This window comes from Nerophis ophidion, linkage group LG08 (assembly GCF_033978795.1).
Source record: "Nerophis ophidion isolate RoL-2023_Sa linkage group LG08, RoL_Noph_v1.0, whole genome shotgun sequence".
Classification (NCBI taxonomy): domain Eukaryota; kingdom Metazoa; phylum Chordata; class Actinopteri; order Syngnathiformes; family Syngnathidae; genus Nerophis; species Nerophis ophidion.
The window spans coordinates 18,593,329-18,619,997 of record NC_084618.1 but is presented as its reverse complement, the minus strand read 5'-3'; the positions used below and the strand labels follow the sequence as shown (position 1 = coordinate 18,619,997).

The 26,669-nt window shown below is 37.6% G+C and overlaps 1 protein-coding gene across 1 annotated transcript in view; it reads right to left on the bottom strand.

The window, feature by feature from the left end:
* Positions 1-1,300: 1,300 nt before the first annotated feature.
* npdc1a (neural proliferation, differentiation and control, 1a) overlaps positions 1,301-26,669 on the bottom strand; it is a 59,865-nt gene continuing 34,496 nt past the window's right edge. The window contains exons 3-9 of the mRNA XM_061907932.1: positions 10,877-10,990; positions 10,591-10,800; positions 7,713-7,779; positions 4,452-4,542; positions 4,300-4,376; positions 4,120-4,216; positions 1,301-1,680 (exon numbers count right to left, since the gene is read on the bottom strand). Coding sequence (XP_061763916.1) covers positions 1,609-1,680; positions 4,120-4,216; positions 4,300-4,376; positions 4,452-4,542; positions 7,713-7,779; positions 10,591-10,800; positions 10,877-10,990 — 728 coding nt within the window. The 3' untranslated portion in view covers positions 1,301-1,608. The remainder of the gene's footprint in view (positions 1,681-4,119; positions 4,217-4,299; positions 4,377-4,451; positions 4,543-7,712; positions 7,780-10,590; positions 10,801-10,876; positions 10,991-26,669) is intronic.

Below are 26,669 nucleotides of genomic sequence, written 5' to 3'. Positions count from 1 at the left end.
AGCAAAAATCAACAGGAAGTTGGCAAAAACCCCTTCAAAACAAAAGTTTCCTAAAAAATGTAATTTTTGCCTCTTTGAGCTGTAATTTGACCCCCTTAAAATGCTTCAAAACTCACCAAACTGGACACACACATCAGGACTGGTGAAAATTGCGATCTAATAAAAAACCAACCCCAAAACTAAATATTGCGCTCTAGCGCCCCCTAGGAATAAAACAGACAAAACTGCTCCTAGGAAGAAACACAGACAAAACTGTTTGTAACTTCAGGTAGGAATGTCGTGGAGACATGAAACAAAAACCTCTATGTAGGTCTCACTGGGACCTACATTTCATTCATTTACATCCTTCAGCAAAAATCAACAGGAAGTTGGCAATTACCCCTTCAAAACAAAAGTTTTGTAAAAACCCGTCACCTTTTTTCAAACATTATCTCCTCTGAGCGCGTTTGTTGTGTCGGCTTCAAACTCGCACAGGGGAGAGATTGAACCCTTCTGATTAAAAGTTGAGAAAAGAGTTTTAATAACTGTTCCGGTTTTGAATTTACAAGCCTTCAAAGAACTTCTGCGCTGATGCTGCTGCCGTCTCAAGATGGCCGCTAAAAACAGGAAGCACCACACAATGCAGAGAAGGTAGGTACTGTGCAGGTAAAGATATGTTGTCTGTGTGATGGCAGGAAGCACCACCGTGTATGGGTGACAGAAAGAAGCACCAGTGTGACCCTAGGATGCAGGGAAGGTAGGTAATGTGCAGGTAAAGATATGTTGAATGGGTAAAGGCAGGAAACACCAGCAAAAGTCACTCCCGTCCATCGCTGCTTGCAACTTTAATCTTGTAATGAAATTGACTTTGGAATATTTAGGAGCGAGGAATTTTCACGACCGCATTTGTTGCACGGGTTGCATCCTATGACAGTTCCATGCTGGAAATCACTGAAAGCGGCCCATTCTTTTACAAACGGTTTTAGAAACAGTCTCCATGCCTAAGTGCTTGATTTGATACACCGGGCCTAGTGATTAGGACACCTGATTGTCATCGTTTGGATGGGTTGCCAAATACTTTTGGCAATATAGTGTACGTCTCTTAAAGGGGCGGAACAATCAACCAGCGAGTCTGCCATGAAGGTTAAATGTAGATTTGAGGACTCGATGGAAAAATGTCCCAACTATCTGCTGAATGTGGTTTAGCTGCAAGCTACGCATGACAAAACCAGGGAGCGCACCTGTTCTACCACTTATGTATATTACCTTGCTGCGTGTGTGTGTGTGTGTGTATGTGTGTGTGTAGGAGAGTAATTGCAACTTATAAAGAGCTTAAAATTTAATGTGGTGGACAAACAAGACTTTAAAAAAAAGGAAGAAAAACGAAGCAAATAGTCACAAAGAGGAAGCAAACTTTTCACAATAAAAGCGGGATTGCGTGTAAAGGGCCAAAGAGAGAAACGATGTATGTTTTTAGACATACATATATATGTATATATATATATTTATATATATATTTTAATCATCTCATCATATGCCGGGATCCTTCATTCGTGTGCATGCAGTGTGTGTGTGTGTGTGTGTGTGTGTGCGAGTGTGTGTGTGTGTGTGTGTGTGTGTGTGTAGCATTCACTTTGGCTGGCCCTGATAAGGTAAGCCGGAGTCATCAAATAAAGGATTTTTCACTTCCATCTCACCAGTCTGTGGAAGACAGGAAAGACTGATTATTGATCCACGCACATTTATTTTTATAGTTGTTTACATTGTAGTTTGTATGTAGTTTTTTTGTATTTATTTAACAGTAACTTATTTTTTGTAAAATGTTTTATATTACAAAAAATAAAGTGACTGTTTATTTTATTTAAAAATATTTATTTAAATTTACTTTGTTTTTGTTTATTTTTGTTTTAAGTTTTTTATTATAGTTTTTTTTTTAAATAAAAACACAAAGTGACTGTTTTTAAGTTTTTTGAAAATTGTTTATTTAGTTGCATTTAAACAAAAGGTGACTTTTTAGTTTTATATATGTTTTAATCTTTTTTTAAATGAATTTGTTTACATTTTTATAAATTGTTTTGGTTAAAGAAAAAACTACAGCTTTTTTATATTTTTGAAATGTATTTAAAATTTTTAATGGTTTTAATAAAAAAATATATATATATATTTACACTTTTTTAAATTGTTTCATTCAAAATAAAACACCAAAATGAACTTTTTGTATATAACTTAGTTTTTTATAGTTTTATTTGAAAAATGTTTATATAAAATCATTTTATTCTATTTATCTATTTTAAAAATGTTTAAATCAAATCATTTTATTCTATTTATCTAATTAAATATATTTAACAGAGTAACTTTTTTAATACAATTTTTTTAATCGCAAAATAATTAAGTGACTTTTATTTAAAAAATATTTATTTAAATTTACTTTGTTTTTGTTTATTTTTATTCTTTTAAGTTTTTTATTATGTTTTTTTTTTAAATAAAAACACAAAGTGACTGTTTTTAAGTTTTTAGAAAATGGTTTATTTAGTTGCATTTAAACCAAAGGTGACTTTTTAGTTTCATATATGTTTTAATCTTTTTTTAAATGTATTTGTTTACATTTTTATAAATTGTTTTGGTTAAACAAAAAAATACATTTTTCTTTGATATTTTTAAAATGTATTTAACATTTTTTTTGGTTTTAGTTAAAAAAAAAAAACACACACTTTTTTAAATTGTTTCATTCAAAATAAAACACCAAAATGAACTTTTTGTATATAACTTAGTTTTTTAATATTTTTATTTTAAAAATGTTTATATAAAATCATTTTATTCTATTTATCTATTTTAAAAATGTTTATATAAAATAATTTCATTCTAATTATCTAATTAAATCTATTTAACGGAGTAACTTTTTCTTAATAAAATTTTTTTTTATCACAAAATAATTGACTATTTTATTCAAAACAATATTCATTTACATTTACTTTGTTTTTATTCGTTTAACTTTGTATTGTTTTTTTAAATAAAAAACAAAGTGACTGTTTTTAAGTTTTTAGAAAATTGTTTATTTAGTTGCATTTAAACAAAAGTGACTTTTTAGTTTCATATGTTTTAATCTTTTTTAAATGTATTTAACATTTTTAATGGTTTTAATTAAAAACAAAAAAATATTTACACTTTTCTAAATTGTTTCATTCAAAATAAAACACCCAAATGAACTTTTTGTATATAAATTAGTTTTTTAATATTTTTATTTTTAAAATGTTTGTATAAAATTATTTTATTCTATTTATCTAATTGTCTACATTGTTGTTTTTATGAGTTTTTTAAATTTATTTAAGAGAGTAACCTATTTTTTATAAAATGTTTTTTAATCACAAAATAATAAAGTGACTGTTTATTTTATTTAAAATATTTATTTTCATTTACTTTGCTTTTGTTCATTTGTATTCATTTAACTTTTTTTATTGTTTTTTTAAAATAAAAATAAAAAGTGACTGTTTTTAAGTTTTTAGAAAATTGTTTAGTATTTATTTATTATTTATTACTGCTTTTTATATTTTAAAAATGTATTTAACATTTTTAATGGTTTTAATTAAAAACAAAAAAATCTAATTGTTTACACTTTTCTAAATTGTTTAATTCATAATAAAACACCAAAATGAACTTATTGTATATAACTTAGTTTTTTAATATTTTGAATTGAACTTTTTTCTAAAAAATTTTAACAAAAAATAAACAAACACCCTATTTTTTATAAATCCAGAAAGTTGTATTTTATTCGTTTACATTTTTTTTATGATTTATTCAAAAGAAAAAAAACTTTGTTGTAATTATTGTTTACATATTTTCAAATATAAACATTATTCCGTCAGTACATCACTACATCATTATGACATGTCTTATATTACATTATCCCATTATCATAACATGTCATATATTAAACCATTATTATTACATCATAACCTGCTGAATTTATATGAAGTATATTATTACAACCAATTTTTTATATTCATAATATCATGAATATTACATTATTATGACCCAGTTCCTCTATAACATTATTACATTACAAACTATTTTCTATATTTATGACAGTTTATCATAGTTGTGTGTGTGTGTGTGTGTGTGTGTGTGTGTGTGTGTACTGACCGGTGCAAGTCCAGGACATTCGTAGACTGTAAAGTCTCCCGCCTCTTCTTCATCTGAAGTGACTTCAGCATCCATGACTTTTTGCTCTGGTTTGTGACTGACAAGTGGAGACAGAAGAATCAGAATGATGATGAGGATGATGATGATGACGTAATAGAATGAAAGGAGATGATGTCATACTTCATAGAGAGCATCTGTTGTTTCTGGTGTTGGTAATGATACATTTGCGCACTTTGGGCCAAACTTTTATCTCCAAGCTGCAAAAGAAAGGAATTGATGTGAAATATTCATAAAAACTTCCTTGGAAGCAAAAAGTTTTCCTTGACACCGACCGATTTATTAAGATGGTTAGCGGAGGTCACGCCCGCGCCTCTGAAGGCAGGATAGTCCACTTTCTGCGTCAGACGCGATTCTTTCTGCAACCTGCGGGGGGCAGCGGGAGTTAGTCTGTTCATCACGTGACCTACACCATTATGTCATATGATGATGTCACATGATGTACATGATTATGTCATATGTCGTTACATGATGTACACCAGGGGTGCCCATTACGTCGATCGCGAGCTACCAGTCGACCGCGGAGGGTGTGTCAGTCGATCTCCAGCCAGGCTTTTAAAAAAAAATAGACCTAAAAATGAGTGATCATCAATCTTCACCAAGACGTCACTTAAATGACATTCACGGTACCAGAGGGTCTTGTGAGATGACGCTGGCTGCTGCAAGATCATTATTATGAAAATATGACCGAGAGGAAGGCGAGAAACACTTTTTATTTCAACAGACTCTCGCGCCGTACCTTCCGTCAAAACTCTAAAGGCCGACTGCACATTTCCTATCTTCCCAATAAAAGCCCTGCTTCATGCTGCCTGCGCTAACTAAATACAGAGTCTCGGAAAACTGGCGTGCACAAGCGATCCCTCAGAAAGCTGGCGTGCACATCACTTGTGCACGCCAGCTTTCCGAGACTCTTATTTTGTTAGCGCAGGCAGCATGCAGCAGGGCTTTTATTGGGAAGATAGGAAATGTGCAGTCGGCCTTTAGAGTTTTGACGGAAGGTACGGCGCGAGAGTCTGTTGAAATAAAAAGTGTTTCTCGCCTTCCTCTCTGTCATTTTTTCATAATAATGAACTGGCAGCAGCCAGCGTCATCTCACAAGACCCTCGGGTGCCTTGAATGTCAATCAAGCAAGCTACGGAATTTGCCGCCAATGTTTTTCTTGTAAAGTGTATGGAAGCTGGATGAATTAGATGCCAAAAACCAACCACTTTCATGTGGTATTGTACAGAAAGGACAACTTTTTTTCTCCTCCATTTGAAAATGTGGGCGTTATCATCATTACTGTCTGATTCCAATCAATGCAAGTCATCAGAATCAGGTAATACACCAACTTATATTCCTGTCTTCGTGAAAGAAAGACATCTATATGTGTTACACATGCTTGTATTATCATTAAACACATTTAACTTGTTTACAAAAATGTATCTTTCATAAATAAATAAATATAAATGATATATATATCAATGAGGTAGATCCCCTCGAGTTGGTCAATTGAAAAGTAGCTCGCCTGCAGAAAAAGTGTGGGGGCCCCTGATGTACACGATTATGTCACATGATGATGCCACATGATGTACATGATTATGTCACATGATGATGCCACATGATGTACATGATTATGGCTTATGTCGTCACATACTGTGCACGATTATGTCATATGACGTCACATGATGTACATGATTATGATGTACACAATTATGTCATATGGTGTCACATGATGTACACGATTATCATATAATGATGTCACATGATGTGCACGATGACGTCATGTGGTGTACACGATTATGTCCTGATGTCGTCACATGATGTGCACGATGATGTCACGTGATGTGCAGTTATGTCATGATGTCGTCACACGATTGTCATGTCGTCACATGATGTACACAATGTCATACTATGTCGTCACATGATGTACACGATTGTCATATGATTTACACAATTATGTCATATGATGACGTCACATGATGTACACGGTTGTCATGTCACATAATGTACACAATTATGTCATATGTCACAAGATGTACACTATTATGTCATATGATGTCACATGATATACACGATGTCATGTGATGTACACGATGTCGTCACATGATGTACACGATGATGTCACATGATGTTCACGATTATGTCATGATGTCGTCACACGATGTACACTATGATGTACACGATTATGTCATGTCGTCACATGATGTACACGATTATGTCATATGATGACGTCACATGATGTACATGATTATGTCATATAACGATATCACATGATGCACACGATTATGTCATATGACGTCACATGATGTCGACGATTATATCATAATGTCACATGATGTACATTATTTTGATGTACGCGATTATGTCATATGTCACATGATGTACACGATTATGTCATATTATGATGTCACGATGCACATAATTATGTCATATAATGTCACATGATGTTCACGATTATGTCTTAATGTACACAATATCAGTCAATGTACATTTTCACATAATGTATATAATGATGTACATGATGAGCACAATTATGTCATGTCGTCACACGATGTACACGATGTCATATGATGTACACGATTATGTCATGTCGTCACATTATGTACACAATGTCATATGATGTTGTCACATAATGTATATGATTATGTCATATGATGATGTCACATGATTGTCATATGATGTCGTCACATGATGTGCACGACTGTCATGACGTCACATGGTGTACATTATTATGATGTAGACGATTATGTCATATGTCACATGATGTACACGATTATGTCATATGATGTCACATGATGTACACGATTGTCATATAGTCACATGATGTACACAATGTCATATGACGCCGTCACATGATGTACATGATTATGTCATATGATGATGTCACATGATTATGTCATCACATGATGTGCACGATTATGTCATATGTCACATGATGTACACAATTTTGTCATATGATGATGTCACATGATGTACATGATTATGTCATATAAAGATGTCACACGATGTACACGATTGTCATATGATGTCACATGATGTACACGATTGTCACATGATGTACCAAATTATGTCATAATGTGCACGATGATGTCACTCAATGTACATGTCATAATGTACCCTGTCACATAATGTATATAATGATGTCGCATGATGTACACGATGTCACACAATGTACATGTCACATAATGCACATTATTATGTCACATGATGTACACGATGATGTCACACAATGTACATGTCACACAATGTACACAATGTCACACAATGTACATGTTGTACACGATGATGTCACACAATGTACATGATGATGTCACATGATGTACACAAGGATGTCACACAATGTATATGCATGATGATGTCACATAATATCCATATCACACATTATGTGACATCATCGTGTACATTATGTGACATCGTGTACATAATGTACACGATGATGTCACATAATGTACACAATGGTGTCAAACAATGTACATGATAACACAAAATGTACGCATTGTACATGTCAAACAATGTACACGATGAGGTGACATAATGGAATCCTGAATGCTTACTTGACGTAGCAAACGGTGGCCAGCAGCAAGGCGACGGTGCCCACAGCCACAAAGAGTGAGATGATGACTGGGAAATAAAGAGATATCATTAGAGATCATGAAGGTTTACAACGACAGTGCAGGATATATGCAGCCTGTCAATGGAAAGCAGGCTAAGAGGAGTGAAACACTTGTTGATCAATGATGTCACTCATGTACTACATCACTCATGTACTACATCACTCATGTACATGAGTGATGTAATACATCACTCATGCACTACATCACTCATGCACTACATCACTCATGTACTACATCACTCATGCACTACATCACTCATGCACTACATCACTCATGCACTACATCACTCATGTAATACATCACTCATGTAATACATCACTCATGCACTACATCACTCATGCACGACATCACTCATGTACGACATCACTCATGTACGACATCACTCATGCACTACATCACTCATGCACTACATCACTCATGTACTACATCACTCATGTAATACATCACTCATGTACTACATCACTCATGCACTACATCACTCATGTACTACATCACTCATGCACTACATCACTCATGTACTACATCACTCATGCACTACATCACTCATGCACTACATCACTCATGCACTACATCACTCATGTAATACATCACTCATGCACTACATCACTCATGCACTACATCACTCATGTAATACATCACTCATGTACGACATCACTCATGTACGACATCACTCATGTACGACATCACTCATGCACTACATCACTCATGCACTACATCACTCATGTACGACATCACTAATGCACGACATCACTCATGTTCTACATCACTCATGTACGACATCACTCATGCACTACATCACTCATGTACTACATCACTCATGCACTACATCACTCATGCACTACATCACTCATGTACTACATCACTCATGCACTACATCACTCATGCACTACATCACTCATGCACTACATCACTCATGTAATACATCACTCATGTAATACATCACACTCATGTAATACATCACTCATGCACTACATCACTCATGCACTACATCACTCATGTAATACATCACTCATGTACGACATCACTCATGTACGACATCACTCATGTACGACATCACTCATGCACTACATCACTCATGTACGACATCACTCATGCACGACATCACTCATGTACGACATCACTCATGCACTACATCACTCATGTACTACATCACTCATGCACTACTTCACTCATGTACCACATCACTCATGCACAACATCACTCATGCACTACATCACTCATGCACTACATCACTCATGTACTACATCACTCATGTACTACATCACTCATGCACTACATCACTCATGCACAACATCACTCATGTACAACATCACTCATGTACTACATCACTCATGCACTACATCACTCATGTACTACATCACTCATGTACTACATTACTCATGTACTACATCACTCATGCACTACACCACTCATGCACTACATCACTCATGTACTACATCACTCATGTACTACATCACTCTTGCACTACATCACTCATGCACTACTTCACTCATGCACTACATCACTCATGCACTACATCACTCATGCACTACATCACTCATGCACTACATCACTCATGCACTACTTCACTCATGCACTACATCACTCATGCACTACATCACTCATGCACTACATCACTCATGTACTACATCACTCATGTACTACATCACTCATGCACTACTTCACTCATGTACCACATCACTCATGCACTACTTCACTCATGTACTACATCACTCATGTACTACTTCACTCATGTACCACATCACTCATGCACTACTTCACTCATGTACCACATCACTCATGCACTACATCACTCATGTACCACATCACTCATGCACTACTTCACTCATGCGCCACATCACTCATGCACTACATCACTCATGTACTACATCACTCATGTACAACATCACTCATGTACAACATCACTCATGTACTACATAACTCATGTACTACATTACTCATGCACTACATCACTCATGCACTACATCACTCATGTACTACATCACTCATGTACTACATCACTCATGTACAACATCACTCATGTACTACATCACTCATGCACTACATCACTCATGCACTACATCAATCATGTACTACATCACTCATGCACTACATCACTCATGTACTACATCACTCATGTACTACATCACTCATGTACTACATCACTCATGTACTACATCACTCATGCACTACATCACTCATGTACTACATCACTCATGTACTACATCACTCATGCACTACATCACTCATGCACTACATCACTCATGCACTACATCACTCATGTACTACATCACTCATGTACTACATCACCCATGCACTACATCACTCATGCACTACATCACTCATGTACTACATCACTCATGTACTACATCACTCATGCACTACATCACTCATGCACTACATCACTCATGCACTACATCACTCATGCACTACATCACTCATGCACTACATCACTCATGTACTACATCACTCATGCACTACATCACTCATGCACTACATCACTCATGTACTACATCACTCATGTACTACATCACTCATGTACTACATCACTCATGCACTACATCACTCATGCACTACATCACTCATGCACTACATCACTCATGTACTACATCACTCATGTACTACATCACTCATGTACTACATCACTCATGCACTACATCACTCATGTACTACATCACTCATGTACTACATCACTCATGTACTACATCACTCATGTACTACATCACTCATGTACTACATCACTCATGCACTACATCACTCATGCACTACATCACTCATGTACTACTGCAAAGTAAAATATTCTTTATCGCACCAAAAGCGTTTATAAAAAGTTACTCACTGACGACAACCCTGTCGTCCTTGTGGGCCGTCTCCACGCGAGGCCCCGCCCGCCCCGCCACGCCGCCGGCCCGGGGCTGCGGCGTGGAGGTGTTGGCCACGCCCCCTCGGCTGGCGGCGGTCTGGTTGCGGCCTCCTGACGGGGCGCCATCTTGGACCGACTGCTCCTGTTTGGAGTCGTCCGGTAAATTTCCGCCGTTGGAGGAGGAAACTGCGGGGAGAAACACGGACTTAACATCACAGAGAAGAAGAAGAAGAAGAAGAACTCGTTTGGGAGAAGTTCTCACCGGGATCTCGGAATTGTGTTTTTGGACGTTCGATCGCCGACACTTCCTGCTTTTCTATGTAGGAGTGGATAAAGTCGATCTCTTCGTCCAAGTCGGGATAATACGAACTTTTAGCTGCAGGAACAGAGAAGATTCAAATCTGTCAGTTACATCTGCTGAATTGGAGAAACCAAGTTAGCAATGTAATGTTAGCATATTAGGCATGCTAACAGCTAGCATGTGTCAAGTACGAAGTTATATGACTAAGGTGTACAACTGTACAAGTGGCTAAAAAAGTTTAACACGCTGATGTTAGCAAAGCAAGCATGCTAACAGCTAGCATGTGTCAAGTACTAAGTTATATGACTATAGTGCACAACTGCAGATGTGGCTAAAATAGTTAGCATGCCAATGTTAGCAAAGTAAGCATGCCAAGAGCTAGCATGTGTCAAGTATAAAGTTATACGACTGTGGTGTACAACTGCAGAAGTGGCTTAAAAAAGTTAGCGTGCTAATGTCAGCAAAGTAAGCATGCTAACAGCTAGCATGTGTCAAGTACTAACTTATATGATTGAGGTGTATGACTGCAAAATTGTCTTAAAGAAGTTAGCATACTAACGTTAGCATGTGTCAAGTACTAACTTATAGAAATCTAAAGTGTACATCTACAGAATTGGCTTAAGTTAGTATGCTAACAGCTAGCATGTGTCAAATGCTAACTTATATGACTGAGGTGTACGACTGCAAAATTGTCTCAAAGAAGTTAGCATACTAACGTCAGCATGTGTCAAGTCCTAACTTATAGAAATCTGAGGTGTACTTCTACAGAATTGGCTTAAAGAAGTTAGCATACTCAGGCTAGCATGTGTCAAGTGCTAACTTATGACTGAGGTGTATGACTGCAAAATTGTCTTGAAGTTAGCACACCAACGTTAGCATGTCTCAAGTACTGACTTATAGAAATCTGAGGTGTACATCTACAGAATTGGCTTAAGTTAGCATGCTAACAGCTAGCATGTGTCATATGCTAACTTATATGACTCTGAGGTGTACATCTACAGAATTAGCTTAAGCTAGTTAGAATGCTAACAGCTAGCATGTGTCAAGTGCTAACTTAGATGACTCTGAGGTGTATGACTGCAAAATTGTCTTAAAGAAGTTAGCACACTAACGTTAGCATGTGTCAAATACTAACTCATAAGACTCTTAGGTGTACATCTACAGAATTGGCTTAAACAAGTTAGAATGCTAACAGCTAGCATGTGTCAAGAGCTAACTTAGATGACTGAGGTGTGCGACGGCAAAGTTGTCTTAAAGAAGTTAGCATACTACTGCATGTGTCAAGTACTAACTTATATGACACTGAGGGGTACATCTACAGAATTGGCTAAAAGAAGTTAGCATAATAAGGCTAGCATATGTCAAGTGCTAACTTATATGACTATGAGGTGTACATCTACAGAATGGTCTTAAAGAAGTTAGCATGCTAACAGCTAGCATGTGTCAAGTGCTAACTTGTATGACTCTGACGTGTACGACTGCAAAATTGTCTTGAAAAGAAGTTAGCATGTGTCAAGTACTAACTTATGACTCTGAGGTGTACATCTACAGAAATGGCTTAAAGAAGTTAGCATGCTAACAGCTAGCAGGTGTCAAGTGCTAACTTATATGACTCTGAGGTGTACCACTTTTAAATCGGCTGCAAAAGTTATCATGCTAATGCTAACATGGTGGCTACATCATTTTTTGTATTGCCATCACATTTGGAATGAAGTAAACATGACAACAAGAAACAGAATCGGAGGTTAAAGTAAGCGTTATCAAACTGCTCTGCTTCGTTGGACCACGTTCCACCGAGAGTTCCGGAATGTTCCTCCATCAATAAAGTGTTGCAGCTACAAGACCAGCTCTTGTTTGTTGGCGGGAAGGAAACAAAACGAAAGTGATGTTTAACAAGCCTGTAGGCCGGACTGTTAGCCACATTCCGGCCGCACAGCCCCGGTCTCCGGGGAGACTGGGGTCGCGAGTGTGGTGTGTGTGTGTGTGTGTGTGTGTATATGTGTGTGTGTGCGCACGCACGTGTGTGTGTGTGTGTGTGTGTTCTGGCAATGCTGACTTAGTGGGGACATGGTGCTGTTTACACAGTCACTTTTAGAGGACTTCTGACGATATGGGGACCAACAAACAGAAATCTTTTTAAATGACAGTCAGATCCATTCTGAAGATGCCTTAGTGATTTTTAAGCTTTGGCCCATAAAATATGTTTACTGAAAAGTAAACATGTTTAACATCTACTTTGAACTTTTTTATTTATTTATTTTTAAAATGGTCCTCGGTAGTCACAAAAAAATGTTTGTGAATTATGCAAAATGATTGAAATTTGGTCCCCATGAACCATATTAAATCTTTTTCCCCAGGGTCCCCAGTAAGTATGAACAGCACATCACTTCATCAATCCAGAGATTTAAAGACGTGAATGAGCTAACTGGGCAGTGGCCATTTTACCTCTTTTTTTTATGCCTCCACAACCTGTAGAAAGGTTGGTCCCCACAAGTACTGAACAAAAACTTGGTCCCCATTCCAAATGATAACGTGTGTGTGTGTGTGTGTGTGTGTGTTCTGGCAATGCTGACTTAATGGGGACATGGCTCTGTTTACACACTCACTTTAAGGGGACTTCTGACGGTATGGGGACCAAAAAACAGAAACATTTTTAAATGATAGATCCATTCTGAAGATGCCTAAGTGATTTTTAAGCTTTGGCCCATAAAATATGTTAACTGAAAAGTAAACATGTTTAACATCTACTTTGAACTTTTTTATTTATTTATTTTTAAAATGGTCTTTGGTAGTCACGAACAAATGTTTGTGAATTATGCAAAATGATTGAAAATTGGTCCTCATGACCCATATTAAATCTTTTTCCCCAGGGTCCCCAGTAAGTACGAACAGCACATAACTTCATCAATCCAGACATTTAAAGACGTTTATGAGCTAACTGGGCATTGGCCATTTTACCTAATTTTTTTTATGCCTTCACAACCTGTAGAAAGGGTGGTCCTCACAAGTACTGAACAAAAACTTGGTCCCCATTCCAAATGATAACCAGTATGTGTGTGTGTGTTCTGGCAATGCTGACTTAATGGGGACATGGCTCTGTTTACACAGTCACCTTTAGGGGACTTCTAAAGGTATGGGGACCAAAAAACAGAAACATTTTTAAATGATAGTCAGATCCATTCTGAAGATGCCTAAGTGATTTTTAAGCTTTGGCCCATAAAATGTTTACTGGAAAGTAAACATGTTTAACATCTACTTTGAACTTTTTTAAATATTTATTTTTAAAATGGTCCTCAGTAGTCACGAACAAATGTGTGTGAATTATGCAAAATGATTGAAATTTGGTCCTCATGAACCATATTAACTCTTTTTCCCCAGGGACCCCAGTAAGTATGAACAGCACATCACTTCATCAATCCAGAGATTTAAAGACGTGTATGAGCTAATTAGGCAGTGGCCATTTTACCTAATTTTTTTTTTATGCCCCCACAACCTGTAGAAAGGGCGGTCCCCACAAGTACTGAACAACAAGTTGGTCCCCAAATGATAATGTGTGTGTGTGTGTGTGTGTGTGTGTGTGTGTGTGCGTGTGTGTGCGGCCGGGGGAAGAAAAACCGCAGGGGGTGGGAGCAATCAGCTACAAGTTAGCTTTTAAGTGTGCTACGTTGACAATGAAAGCTAAAAGCCGAGCTAATGGTGGCGTTCCTGTTATAAAGCTAGCATAATAAATAGCATAATTCACGTGTCAGCGTTTTAGCCTGCAAAAGCCCGCGTCAGCACTTCAACCCTGCTCCGAAGCCTGCCATCTGCCGGCTAGCACTTTCACTGCCTGCTTTGTGGCGGCCCGACCCCCCGCGGCGCCCCGGCCATTTAGTGCGCTGGGCGGCAGGTGTCGGCGGGGGCAGGGGCAGGGGCAGGGGCGGGACGCGCCATCTGCACCTAGCAGGTGGCCGGGCTTCCAGCGGTGGCAGGGAGGCGGCACCCGTCGCCGCCCGTGTCTCCAGCGGCCGGCGGGCACTCGGCGACGTCAGCGACTGTTGCATAATGCAAAGTTGGGAAAAACCCGAGGCCCTGGGGCCAGAGTCGCGCGTCGTACCCAAAATCACCCGGGGACGCCCCCTCGTGACAGGACGCACGTAAAAGTCTCAAGAACCCATATTTGAAAATGAACAGGAAGTCGCAAACTTTGATCCGGTTCGCCACTAAATCCACAAAATCTGATTTGGATCCCGTTTGGTTGAAATGACAAAGTTGACACCCCCGAAGTGTCCGATTTGTCAGTGCCATTTCTATTCGTAGTAGGCGGAGCCTGTTGGCAAAAACTGTTACTCACCATTACCATTTTTCCCACATCTTATGGCGTTGGTAAAGGAGTCCTACCAACACCAAGACGAGCGACTTCCTATTCGTTTTCACATCAGACTTTTACGTGCGTTCTGTCACGAGGGACATCTCCAGCGGTTTTCGTGGTGATACGTCAATCTGGCCCGGGGGGCTCGATTTACTCCAGGGTTTTGAAGGCTGTTTTTAGGCCAAAACCAGGGGTCGTACCCTAACAAACTCCGATTGAGTGAGTCGCAGTTACAATGACAGATACTAGGCAGAAGGTTAGTGCCTGTTCATATCTATTCTTAGTGGGCGGAGCCTGTTGGCAAAAACTGCTACTCCCCATTACCATTTTTCCCACATCACATAGCGATTGTAAAAGAGATGGCCGACTTCCTGTTTGTTTTCACATTGAAGTTCTTGAGACTTTTACGTGCGTCCTGTCACGAGGGACGTTTTCGTGGCGACACGTCAATCTGGACCGACGGGTTCCATTTTTCACCAGATTTTCGTGGGCTGTTTTTAGGCCAAAACCAGGGGTCGTACTTCAACAAATTCCTTCTAAGGACTTTGACCGAGTGAGTCGCAGTTACAATGACAGATCCTACACAGATGGTGAGTGCCTGTTCATATCTATTCTTAGTGGGCGGAGCCTGTTGGCAAAAACTACTACTCCCCATTACTATTTTTCCCACATTTTAAGGAGTTGGTAAAATTCCTTTGCAATATATCCTTGACCATCCGTCTAGAACCTGTCATTCAGGAGTCCTATAAAAAACCAGGATGGTCGAAGGAATTTTGTCAACGCCGTATGATGTGGGCGTGGCACAGCGCCAAACTTTGATCCGAAACGTTTATAAATAGGCTGCACAAAATTCGATCAGGATCCCGTTTAGTAGAAATGACAACGTTGACACCCCGAAGAGCCCGATTGGTCAGTGCCTGTTCATACCCATTCGTAGTGGGCGGAGCCTGTTGGCAAAAACTACTACTCCCCATTACTATTTTTCCCACATTTTAAGGAGTTGGTAAAATTCCTTTGCAATATATCCTTGACCATCCGTCTAGAACCTGTCATTCAGGAGTCCTATAAAAAACCAGGATGGTCGAAGGAATTTTGTCAACGCCGTATGATGTGGGCGTGGCACAGCGCCAAACTTTGATCCGAAACGTTTATAAATAGGCTGCACAAAATTCGATCAGGATCCCGTTTAGTAGAAATGACAACGTTGACACCCCGAAGAGCCCGATTGGTCAGTGCCTGTTCATACCCATTCGTAGTGGGCGGAGCCTGTTGGCAAAAACTACTACTCCCCATTACTATTTTTCCCACATTTTAAGGAGTTGGTAAAATTCCTTTGCAATATATCATCGACCATCCGTCTAGTATCGCCATTGGCCGCTGCAACAGGTGAACACCTGCTGGCTAATTTAGCCGCTAAGAGGATTTCAGTGCGAGGCTGCAATGAAATACTAGCAAGCCGTCGCTACACGCTAATATGCTAATATGTCTACGAGTGTCTGTGCTTACTGTGCCTTTTAGCACGTGTGCAATTAGTTTGAGTGCAAATGACTCGTTGGTTTATTGGCTCGTGTCTTTTGGGTTTGTGGATTGGGTCGCTTTGTATGCAGCTTTTTTTTTTTTTTGCCATTTCTCGCCTTTTTAAAAAAAAAATCTTGAGCACTGGATCGTGAAGAAGGCCCCATTGCACTTCTCTTCACCAGCTTGATAATGACCCTTAACCTCTTGAGTGACCAAGGGAGTGTGTGTGTGTGTGCAAACAAACAATAAAGGTCTCAACAGGAGCAGCAGTGACACGCACGTGTGCTGTTATCTTTTCCCACTCAAAAATCACTCATGTCTCGTCCTTACGAGCACCCCCCCGCCCAAGAAAGTACACACACACACACACACACGAAACCAATACTTTCTGGCACCTCTGTCGTTGTGAAACTGCATCGTGCTTGCTTCCTCTTTGATTCTTTCACAATGGGACTGTCAGACACTCAACATAGTCGGGTAAAATATATATATATATATATATATATATATATATATATATATATATATATATATATATATACACACACACACATTAGTATGTATATGTATTCATAAACAAACACGATATACTGTATATATATATATATACACACACACACACAGTATATTTTAAACATATACCTGTATTTATTATATTTACATAATTTATATATATATGCTATACTATTTACAGTACAGTATAATATAGTATGTACAGTGTAGTCAATTATATAATTTACCTATATATATATCTATTTATATACACACATATAGACAGATATATATATACACAAATATATATGTATATAAACGTGTATATATATATATATATATATATATATACACATATATTTGTGGCAGAGGGGTTAGTGCGTCTGCCTCACAATACGAAGTTCCTGCAGTCCTGGGTTCAAATCCAGGCTCGGGATCTTTCTGTGTGGAGTTTGCATGTTCTCCCCGTGAATGCGTGGGTTCCCTCCGGGTACTCCGGCTTCCTCCCACTTCCAAAAACATGCACCTGGGGATAGGTTGATTGGCAACATTAAATTGGCCCTAGTGTTTGAATGTGAGTGTGAAGGTTGTCTGTCTATCTGTGTTGGCCCTGCGATGAGGTGGCGACTTGTCCAGGGTGTACCCCGCCTTCCGCCCGATTGTAGCTGAGATAGGCGCCAGCGCCCCCCGCGACCCCAAAAGGGAATAAGCGGTAGAAAATGGATGGATGGCATATATTTGTGTATATATCTATATACATATATATACGTATACATATATGTATATATATATACACACACAAATATACACACATATATATATGCATTATACACATACACACACACATATATATGCATATACATATATATACATATATACACACATATCTATATACATACACACACTATATATATATATATATATATATATATATATATATATATATATATATATATATATATATATATATATACATACATACACACACAGCTGTATATTTACACACAGTGTCCGCCCTGAGATTGGTAGGTTGTGAGTTCAAAAACCCCGGCCGAGTCATACCAAAGACTCTAAAAATGGGACCCACTACCTACCTGTTTGGCACTCAGCATCAAGGGTTGGAATTGGGGGTTAAATCACCAAAAATGATTCCCCGGCGTGGCCACCGCTGCTGCTCACTGCTCCCCTCACCTCCCAGGGGGTGATCAAGGGTGATGGGTCAAATGCAGAGAATTTTGCCACACCTAGTGTTTGTGTGACAATCGTGAGTACTTTAATTTATTATACATATTTATACACATTAATATATATATAAATATATATACACAAACATACATATACATATATTTATATATATATATATATATATATATATATATATATATATATATATATATATATATATATGTATATAAAAAATAAAACAGGTAGTAAGTGATCCAAAGAGTGTCTGCGTGCATCAATTGGCAGCGGTCCCTGAACGGCTCACTTTATACCTGAACTCTGCCTCCCTCTAGCGGCCGCTTGTGGTACAACAGGCGCGCCGCTTCGGAGGAGAAAAACATGGCGGCTTTTTGAAATATCCAGCCATCCTTTTCCTACCGCTTATTCCCTTAAAAGTCTCCCTTAATTGCTCTGCTCTTTTCACAAGGAGTAGGTGACAGAGTTTGTATGTCAACCTCATTAGCTCCACTTTTCTCCAGAAACAACTGAGTTGGGAAATGTTCTTTTTTTTTTTGTACAATGACATTTAAAAAAAAAGTTTGTCCTCATTTAGCAGGACAAACGGCATGAAATATTGCTGTAAGGCAGGGGTGTCCAAAGGGCGGCTCGGGGGACTATTTGAGGCCCACAGCTAATTGTTTACTGGCCCGCCACACATTCTGGAAATGCTATTGCAAGCATTTTAAAAAACATTGAAAAAAAAGTTGCAATGTTGACACAAAGCTGCCAGTGCAGGCTGTTTTTTTAAATTTTGTCTATATTTTTGTTTTTGTTTTTTTGCCATTGCTCCAAAAAAAAAAAGTGAATTATTGACCTATTCAAGGCTCCAATTATTTCAATAATTTCACTTGAAAATGTTTTATGTGGAAAATAGTGCATATATTGTGTGATTGCCATATAAAAATATCAACATTTTCTTTGACAAAAGAGCATAAAACAAACAAAATAATAGTTCAAACGTAAAATCGACAGCTATGTCTGAAGTTGATCTCGTAACTTAAGTGTTGAAAGTGGAAAAAAAAACCTAATAAAAATGCATCACTTTATGAGATGGGCACCTTTTGGATCCAAAATATATTTAATGGTATTTTATTTATCTTTTCACTGTGATTACTCCAAAATAATAATGAATCACAATCAATGGTGTCCTGCATTAATGATCTTTTTAAGGCTCTAATTACTTTACATCAAACATTGCTTTCTGAATGTTTTGGGCAGCGGGGGAAATACTGCATATTTCAGTTTTATTATAAAAAAAACTAAGTTGTCTGACAGAAAAGGCATAAAACCTTATTTTATTTACCTAATACATACTTGCCAACCCTCCCGGATTTTCCGGGAGACTCCCGAAATTCAGCGCCTCTCCCGAAAACCTGCCGGAAGAAATTTTCTCCCAAAAATCTCCCGAAATTTAGCCGGCTCAAAGATGCACAGTTCAAAGCTTGAAAAGGAGGATTGCAGTCGGATCTGACGGCATTTAAAGTCATTTTTAAAAACGACTGCTAATCCTCCTCCTTTTCGACCGGACGACCGCGGAGAATTAAAGTAGGAACACTCCGGAGGCAGAAGTTCATTAAGAGGGGCGGACTCACCGGCTCTCAGCCATGTTTCCGTCACACAGAGGAAGACAAGTCCGCGGGGAGTGAAGAAATCCTTCAGGATAAGCGTTTTGTTTGTCAAAGATCTTGCGTTCAAACGTTCGAACCTGGCGCAGCTAATCCAGGTGGGGCCCTCAGGTGGCGGGGGAAAGGAAAGCAGGAATCCGGCCAGGTGAAAAAGCTGACTGGGACGTCGAAAAACCAACGTCGAAGTTGATCATATCAGTGGAAGAGGTGCAAATATCCAACAGTGTTTGGCGGTCATACACAAGCGGTGAGCTGACAGAAACGAAAATAGACGCAAACAACACAAAAACGAACAGAGCTGACAGCGAGAGACGGCCGGCCAAAGCCCATACTGGCGCCATCTTCTGGAAACTCGGAAGTGACGTTACTCAAACAGTGAAAAGTAAGTGTTGTTTTTTTTTTTTTTAGTAACCAGCAAGCACAGTAAAGTTAGTAGAACAACTGTGTTTTTATTACTGTGTATTTGACAGGTGCCGTCTGAAATTCAACTATTTCTTTTATTTATATATATAATAAAATAAATATATATAAATTCACTATGTAAAAATATATATATATACATATGAAATACTCGAGTTGGTGAATTGGCTGTAAATTTATTCCTCCCCTTTTAACCACGCCCCCCTCCCAACCACGCCTCCGCCCCACCCCCCCACCTCCTGAAATCGGAGGTCTCAAGGTTGGCGAGTATGACTTAATATCAACCTGAAGTTGATACACTGTAAAGATTTACTTTAAGCGTTAAATAAAAACATTTAAAAAATGACAATTTAACTTGTTTTTAACATTTTAATAACTGAACCCTTTATGGTGCCTGGGAGCCCTAAAGGTAAACAAAACAAAATTCACTTATTTTGGTATGGTTTGAACAATTTTTGCTTACATTTTTCCGTGTGTGTGGCCCTCCGTGGGAAAAGTTTGGACAGCACTGCTGTAAGGTATCAAATAACTACATGTTCATGTAAAAATAAGTGTTACTATGAATATTCCATCCATCCATCCATCATCTTCCGCTTATCCGAGGTCGGGTCGCGGGGGCAACAGCCTAAGCAGGGAAACCCAGACTTCCCTCTCCCCAGCCACTTCGTCTAGCTCTTCCCGGGGGATCCCGAGGCGCTCCCAGGCCAGCCAGGAGACATAGTCTTCCCAACGTGTCCTGGGTCTTCCCCGTGGCCTCCTACCGGTTGGACGTGCCCTAAACACCTCCCTAGGGAGGCGTTCGGGTGGCATCCTGACCAGATGCCCGAACCACCTCATCTGGCTCCTCTCGATGTGGAGGAGCAGCGGCTTTACTTTGAGTTCCTCCCGGATGGCAGAGCTTCTCACCCTATCTCTAAGGGAGAGCCCCGCCACCCGGCGGAGGAAACTCATTTCGGCCTCTTGTACCCGTGATCTTATCCTTTCGGTCATGACCCAAAGCTCATGACCATAGGTGAGGATGGGAACGTAGATCGACCGGTAAATTGAGAGCTTTGCCTTCCGGCTCAGCTCCTTCTTCACCACAACGGATCGGTACAACGTCCGCATTACTGAAGACGCCGCACCGATCCGCCTGTTGATCTCACGATCCACTCTTCCCTCACTCGTGAACAAGACTCCTAGGTACTTGAACTCTTCCAATTGGGGCAGGGTCTCCTCCCCAACCCGGAGATGGCACTCCACCCTTTTCCGGGTGAGAACCATGGACTCGGACTTGGAGGTGCTGATTCTCATTCCGGTCGCTTCACACTCGGCTGCGAACCGATCCAGCGAGAGCTGAAGATCCCGGTCAGGTGAAGCCATCAGGACCACATCATCTGCAAAAAGCAGAGACCTAATCCTGCGGCTACCAAACCGGAACCCCTCAACGCCTTGACTGCGCCTAGAAATTCTGTCCATAAATGAATATTTATTCTACTTATTTGAACTATTATTTGATATCATTCTCAGGCCAAATAAATAGTGCCAACCAAGTACAGCCAATGAGTGAACTCAAGGGTTATCTTTCTGGCAAAGAATACTCATTAAAGTGTGTTCTTCTTCTTGGTTTTAGGGATACAAATGGTGTGTTGTGTAAAATAAATCACTATTCAAGTTGTCACGCCTGTAAGATTATGTTTTGGTTTTTGCCATGTTTGGCCAGGTTATGTTTAGGTTTTTTTTGGACATTTAGTTCTGTGTTGGCACTTCCCGGTTTGTTTTCGTCTCCATGCCAACTCATTACTTTTCACCTGTCATGTCACGCCCCTGTCCTCAGTTTTCACACCTGCTTGTAATTATCATTGGTATTATTTAAACCGGTAGTTGCCAAGTGTTCAGTCTGGCATCTTCACACACCCTACCCATGCTGTTCCTACCTTCATGCCCTCATTCACAGTTTTTTGTCACTTAAGTTTTGTTTATAGTTCATAGTCAATTGCCTTTGTGCTAAGTCTTTTTGTTTATGTCCATTATTCATGCCATCGTGCAAGTGTATTTGTTTCCTGTTTGTGTTTCATAGCCTGGATTATTATCCGCCTTGTTTTCCCTGTTTTGTATTATAGTGTATAAATAAATTTAAAGATGTACTCACATTCACGTCTCGCTCGTGCTAACTTCCCTCTGCGTCGAAGAAACAATCTAAGTTTGACACAGGTCACTTTTTAAACAATTAATGAGACGAGTGACCCCCAAGCATGGGTCCGGGGGCCGGTACTGGTCCCTTGATGCTTTTGCTAGCGGGCCACACAGGAACATGAATTCATGTACAAACCCTGTTTCCATATGAGTTGGGAAATTGTGTTAGATGTAAATATGAACAGAATACAAAGATTTGCAAATCATTTTCAACCCATATTCAGTTGTATGCACTACAAAGACAACATATTTGAAGTTAAAACTGATAAACTAGAATTGATGCCAGCAACACGTGACAAAGAAGTTGGGAAAGGTGGCAATAAATACTGATAAAGTTGAGGAATGCTCATCAAACTCTTATTTGGAACATCCCACAGGTGTGCGGGCTAATTGGGAACCGGTGGGTGCCATGATTGGGTATAAAAGCAGCTACCATTAATTGCTAAGTCATTGACAAACAAGGATGGGGCGAGGGTCCCCACTTTGTAAGCAAATTTTCGAACAGTTTTAGAATATTTCTCAACGAGCTATTGCAAGGAATTTAGGGATTTTACTATCTACGGTCCATAAAATCATCAAAAGGTTCAGAGAATCTGGAGAAATCACTGCACGTAAGCGATGATATTACGGACCTTTGATCCCTCAGGCGGTACTGCATCAAAAACCGACATCAGTGTGTAAAGGATATCACCACATGGGCTCAGGAATACTTCATAAAACCACTGTCAGTAACTGCAGTTGGTCGCTACATCTGTAAGTGCAAGTTAAAACTCTGCTATCCAAAGCGAAAGCCATTTATCAACAACATCCAGGAACGCCGCCGGCTTCGTTGGGCCCGAGCTCATCTAAGATGGACTGATGCAAAGTGGAAAAGTGTTCTGTGGTCTGACAAGTCCACATTTCAAATTATATTTGGAAACTGTGGAGATGGTGTCCTCTGGAATAAAGAGGAAAATAACCATCCGGATTGTTATCGGCGCAAAGTGTAAAAGCCAGCATCTGTGATGGTATGGGGGTGTATTAGTGCCCAAGGCATGGGTAACTTACACATCTGTGAAGGCACCATTAATGCTGAATGGTCCATACAGGTTTTGGAGCAACATATGTTGTCATCCATATGTTGCTTATTTCAGCAAAACAACGCCAAGCCACGTGTAACAACAGCGTGGCTTCGTGTTAAAGAGTGCGGGTACTTTCCTGGCCCGCCTGCAGTCCAGACCTGTCTCCCATCGAAAATGTGTGGCGCATTATGAAGCGTAAAATACGACAGCGGAGACCCCGGACTGTTGAACGACTGAAGCTCTACATAAAACAAGAATGGTAAAGAATTCCACTTTCAAAGCTTCAACAATTAGTTTCCTCATTTCCTAAAGGTTTATTGAGTGTTGTTAAAAGAAAAGGTGATGTAACACAGTGGTGAACATGCCCTTTCCCAACTACTTTGGCACGTGTTGCAGCCATGAAATTCTAAGTTAATGATTATTTGAAAAAATAAAAGAAATATGAGTTAAAACATCAAATATGTTGTCTTTGTAGTGCATTCAACTGAATATGGTTTGAAAATGATTTGCAAATCATTGTATTCCGTTTATATTTACATCTAACACAATTTCCCAACTCATATGAAAACAGGGTTTGTACATTAAAACTTTACAAATGTATATTACAACTTTATAGATATATATTACAACTTTATAGATGTGCATTACAACTTTATAGATGTACATTACAACTTTATAGATGTAAATTTCAACTTTACAGATGTATAGTACTACTTTATAGATGTATAATTACTTCATAGATTATATTACAACTTTATAGATGTACATTACAACTTTATAGATGTACATTACTACTTTATAAATGTATCTTACAACTTTATAGATGTACATTACAACTTTATAGATGTATATTACAACTTTATAGATGTGCATTACAACTTTATAGATGTATATTACAACTTTTTAGATGTATATTACAACTTTATGGATGCATATTACGTTAAAGATGTACATTACAACTTTATAGACGCATATCACGTTATAGATGTACATTACAACTTTATAGATGTACATTAGAACTTTATATACTGTAGATACATTAAAACTTTACAAACGTATATTACAACTTTATAGATGTATATTACATCCGTACAGGTTAAATTACAACTTTATAGGTGCACATTACAACTTTATAGATGTATATTACAACTTTATAGTTTAAATTACTACTTTATAGATGTATATTACTACTTTATAGATGTAAATTTCAATGTTATAGATGTATATTACTACTTTATAGATGTATAATTACTTTATAGATGTATAATACTACTTTATAGATGTACATTACAACTTTATAGATGTACATTACTACTTTATAGATGTATATTTCAACTTTATAGATGTATATTACTACTTTATAGATGTATAATTACTTCATAGATTATATTACAACTTTATAGATGTACATTACAACTTTATAGATGTACATTACTACTTTATAGATGTATATTACTACTTTATAGATGTATAATTACTTCATAGATTATATTACAACTTTATAGATGTGCATTACAACTTTATAGATGTACATTACAACTTTATAGATGTAAATTTCAACTTTATAGATGTATATTACTACTTTATAGATGTATAATTACTTCATAGATTATATTACAACTTTATAGATGTACATTACAACTTTATAGATGTACATTACTACTTTATAAATGTATCTTACAACTTTATAGATGTACATTACAACTTTATAGATGTATATTACAACTTTATAGATGTGCATTACAACTTTATAGATGTATATTACAACTTTTTAGATGTATATTACAACTTTATGGATGCATATTACGTTAAAGATGTACATTACAACTTTATAGATGCACATTAGAACTTTATATACTTTAGATACATTAAAACTTTACAAACGTATATTACAACTTTATAGATGTATATTACATCCGTACAGGTTAAATTACAACTTTATAGGTGCACATTACAACTTTATAGATGTATATTACAACTTTATAGTTTAAATTACTACTTTATAGATGTATATTACTACTTTATAGATGTAAATTTCAATGTTATAGATGTATATTACTACTTTATAGATGTATAATTACTTTATAGATGTATAATACTACTTTATAGATGTACATTACAACTTTATAGATGTACATTACTACTTTATAGATGTATATTTCAACTTTATAGATGTATATTACTACTTTATAGATGTATAATTACTTCATAGATTATATTACAACTTTATAGATGTACATTACAACTTTATAGATGTACATTACTACTTTATAGATGTATATTACAACTTTATAGATGTACATTACAACTTTATAGATATATATTACAACTTTATAGATGTATATTACAACTTTATAGATGTATATTACAACTTTATGGATGCATATTACGTTAAAGATGTACATTACAACTTTATAGATGCATATTACGTTATAGATGTACATTAGAACTTTATATACTGTAGATACATTAAAACTTTACAAATGTATATTACAACTTTATAGATGTATATTAGAACTTTATAGATGTATATTACAACTTTATAGATTTAAATTACTACTTTATAGATGTATATTACAACTTTATAGATGTATATTACAACTTTATAGATTTAAATTACTACTTTATAGATGTATATTACTACTTTATAGATGTAAATTTCAACGTTATAGATGCATATTACTACTTTATAGATGTATAATTACTTTATAGATGTATAATACTACTTTATAGATGTACATTACAACTTTACAGATGTACATTACAGCTTTATAGATGTACATTACTACTTTATAGATGTACATTACAACTTTATAGATGTACATTACAACTTTATGGATGTACATTACAACTTTATGGATGTATATTACAACTTTATAGATGTGTAT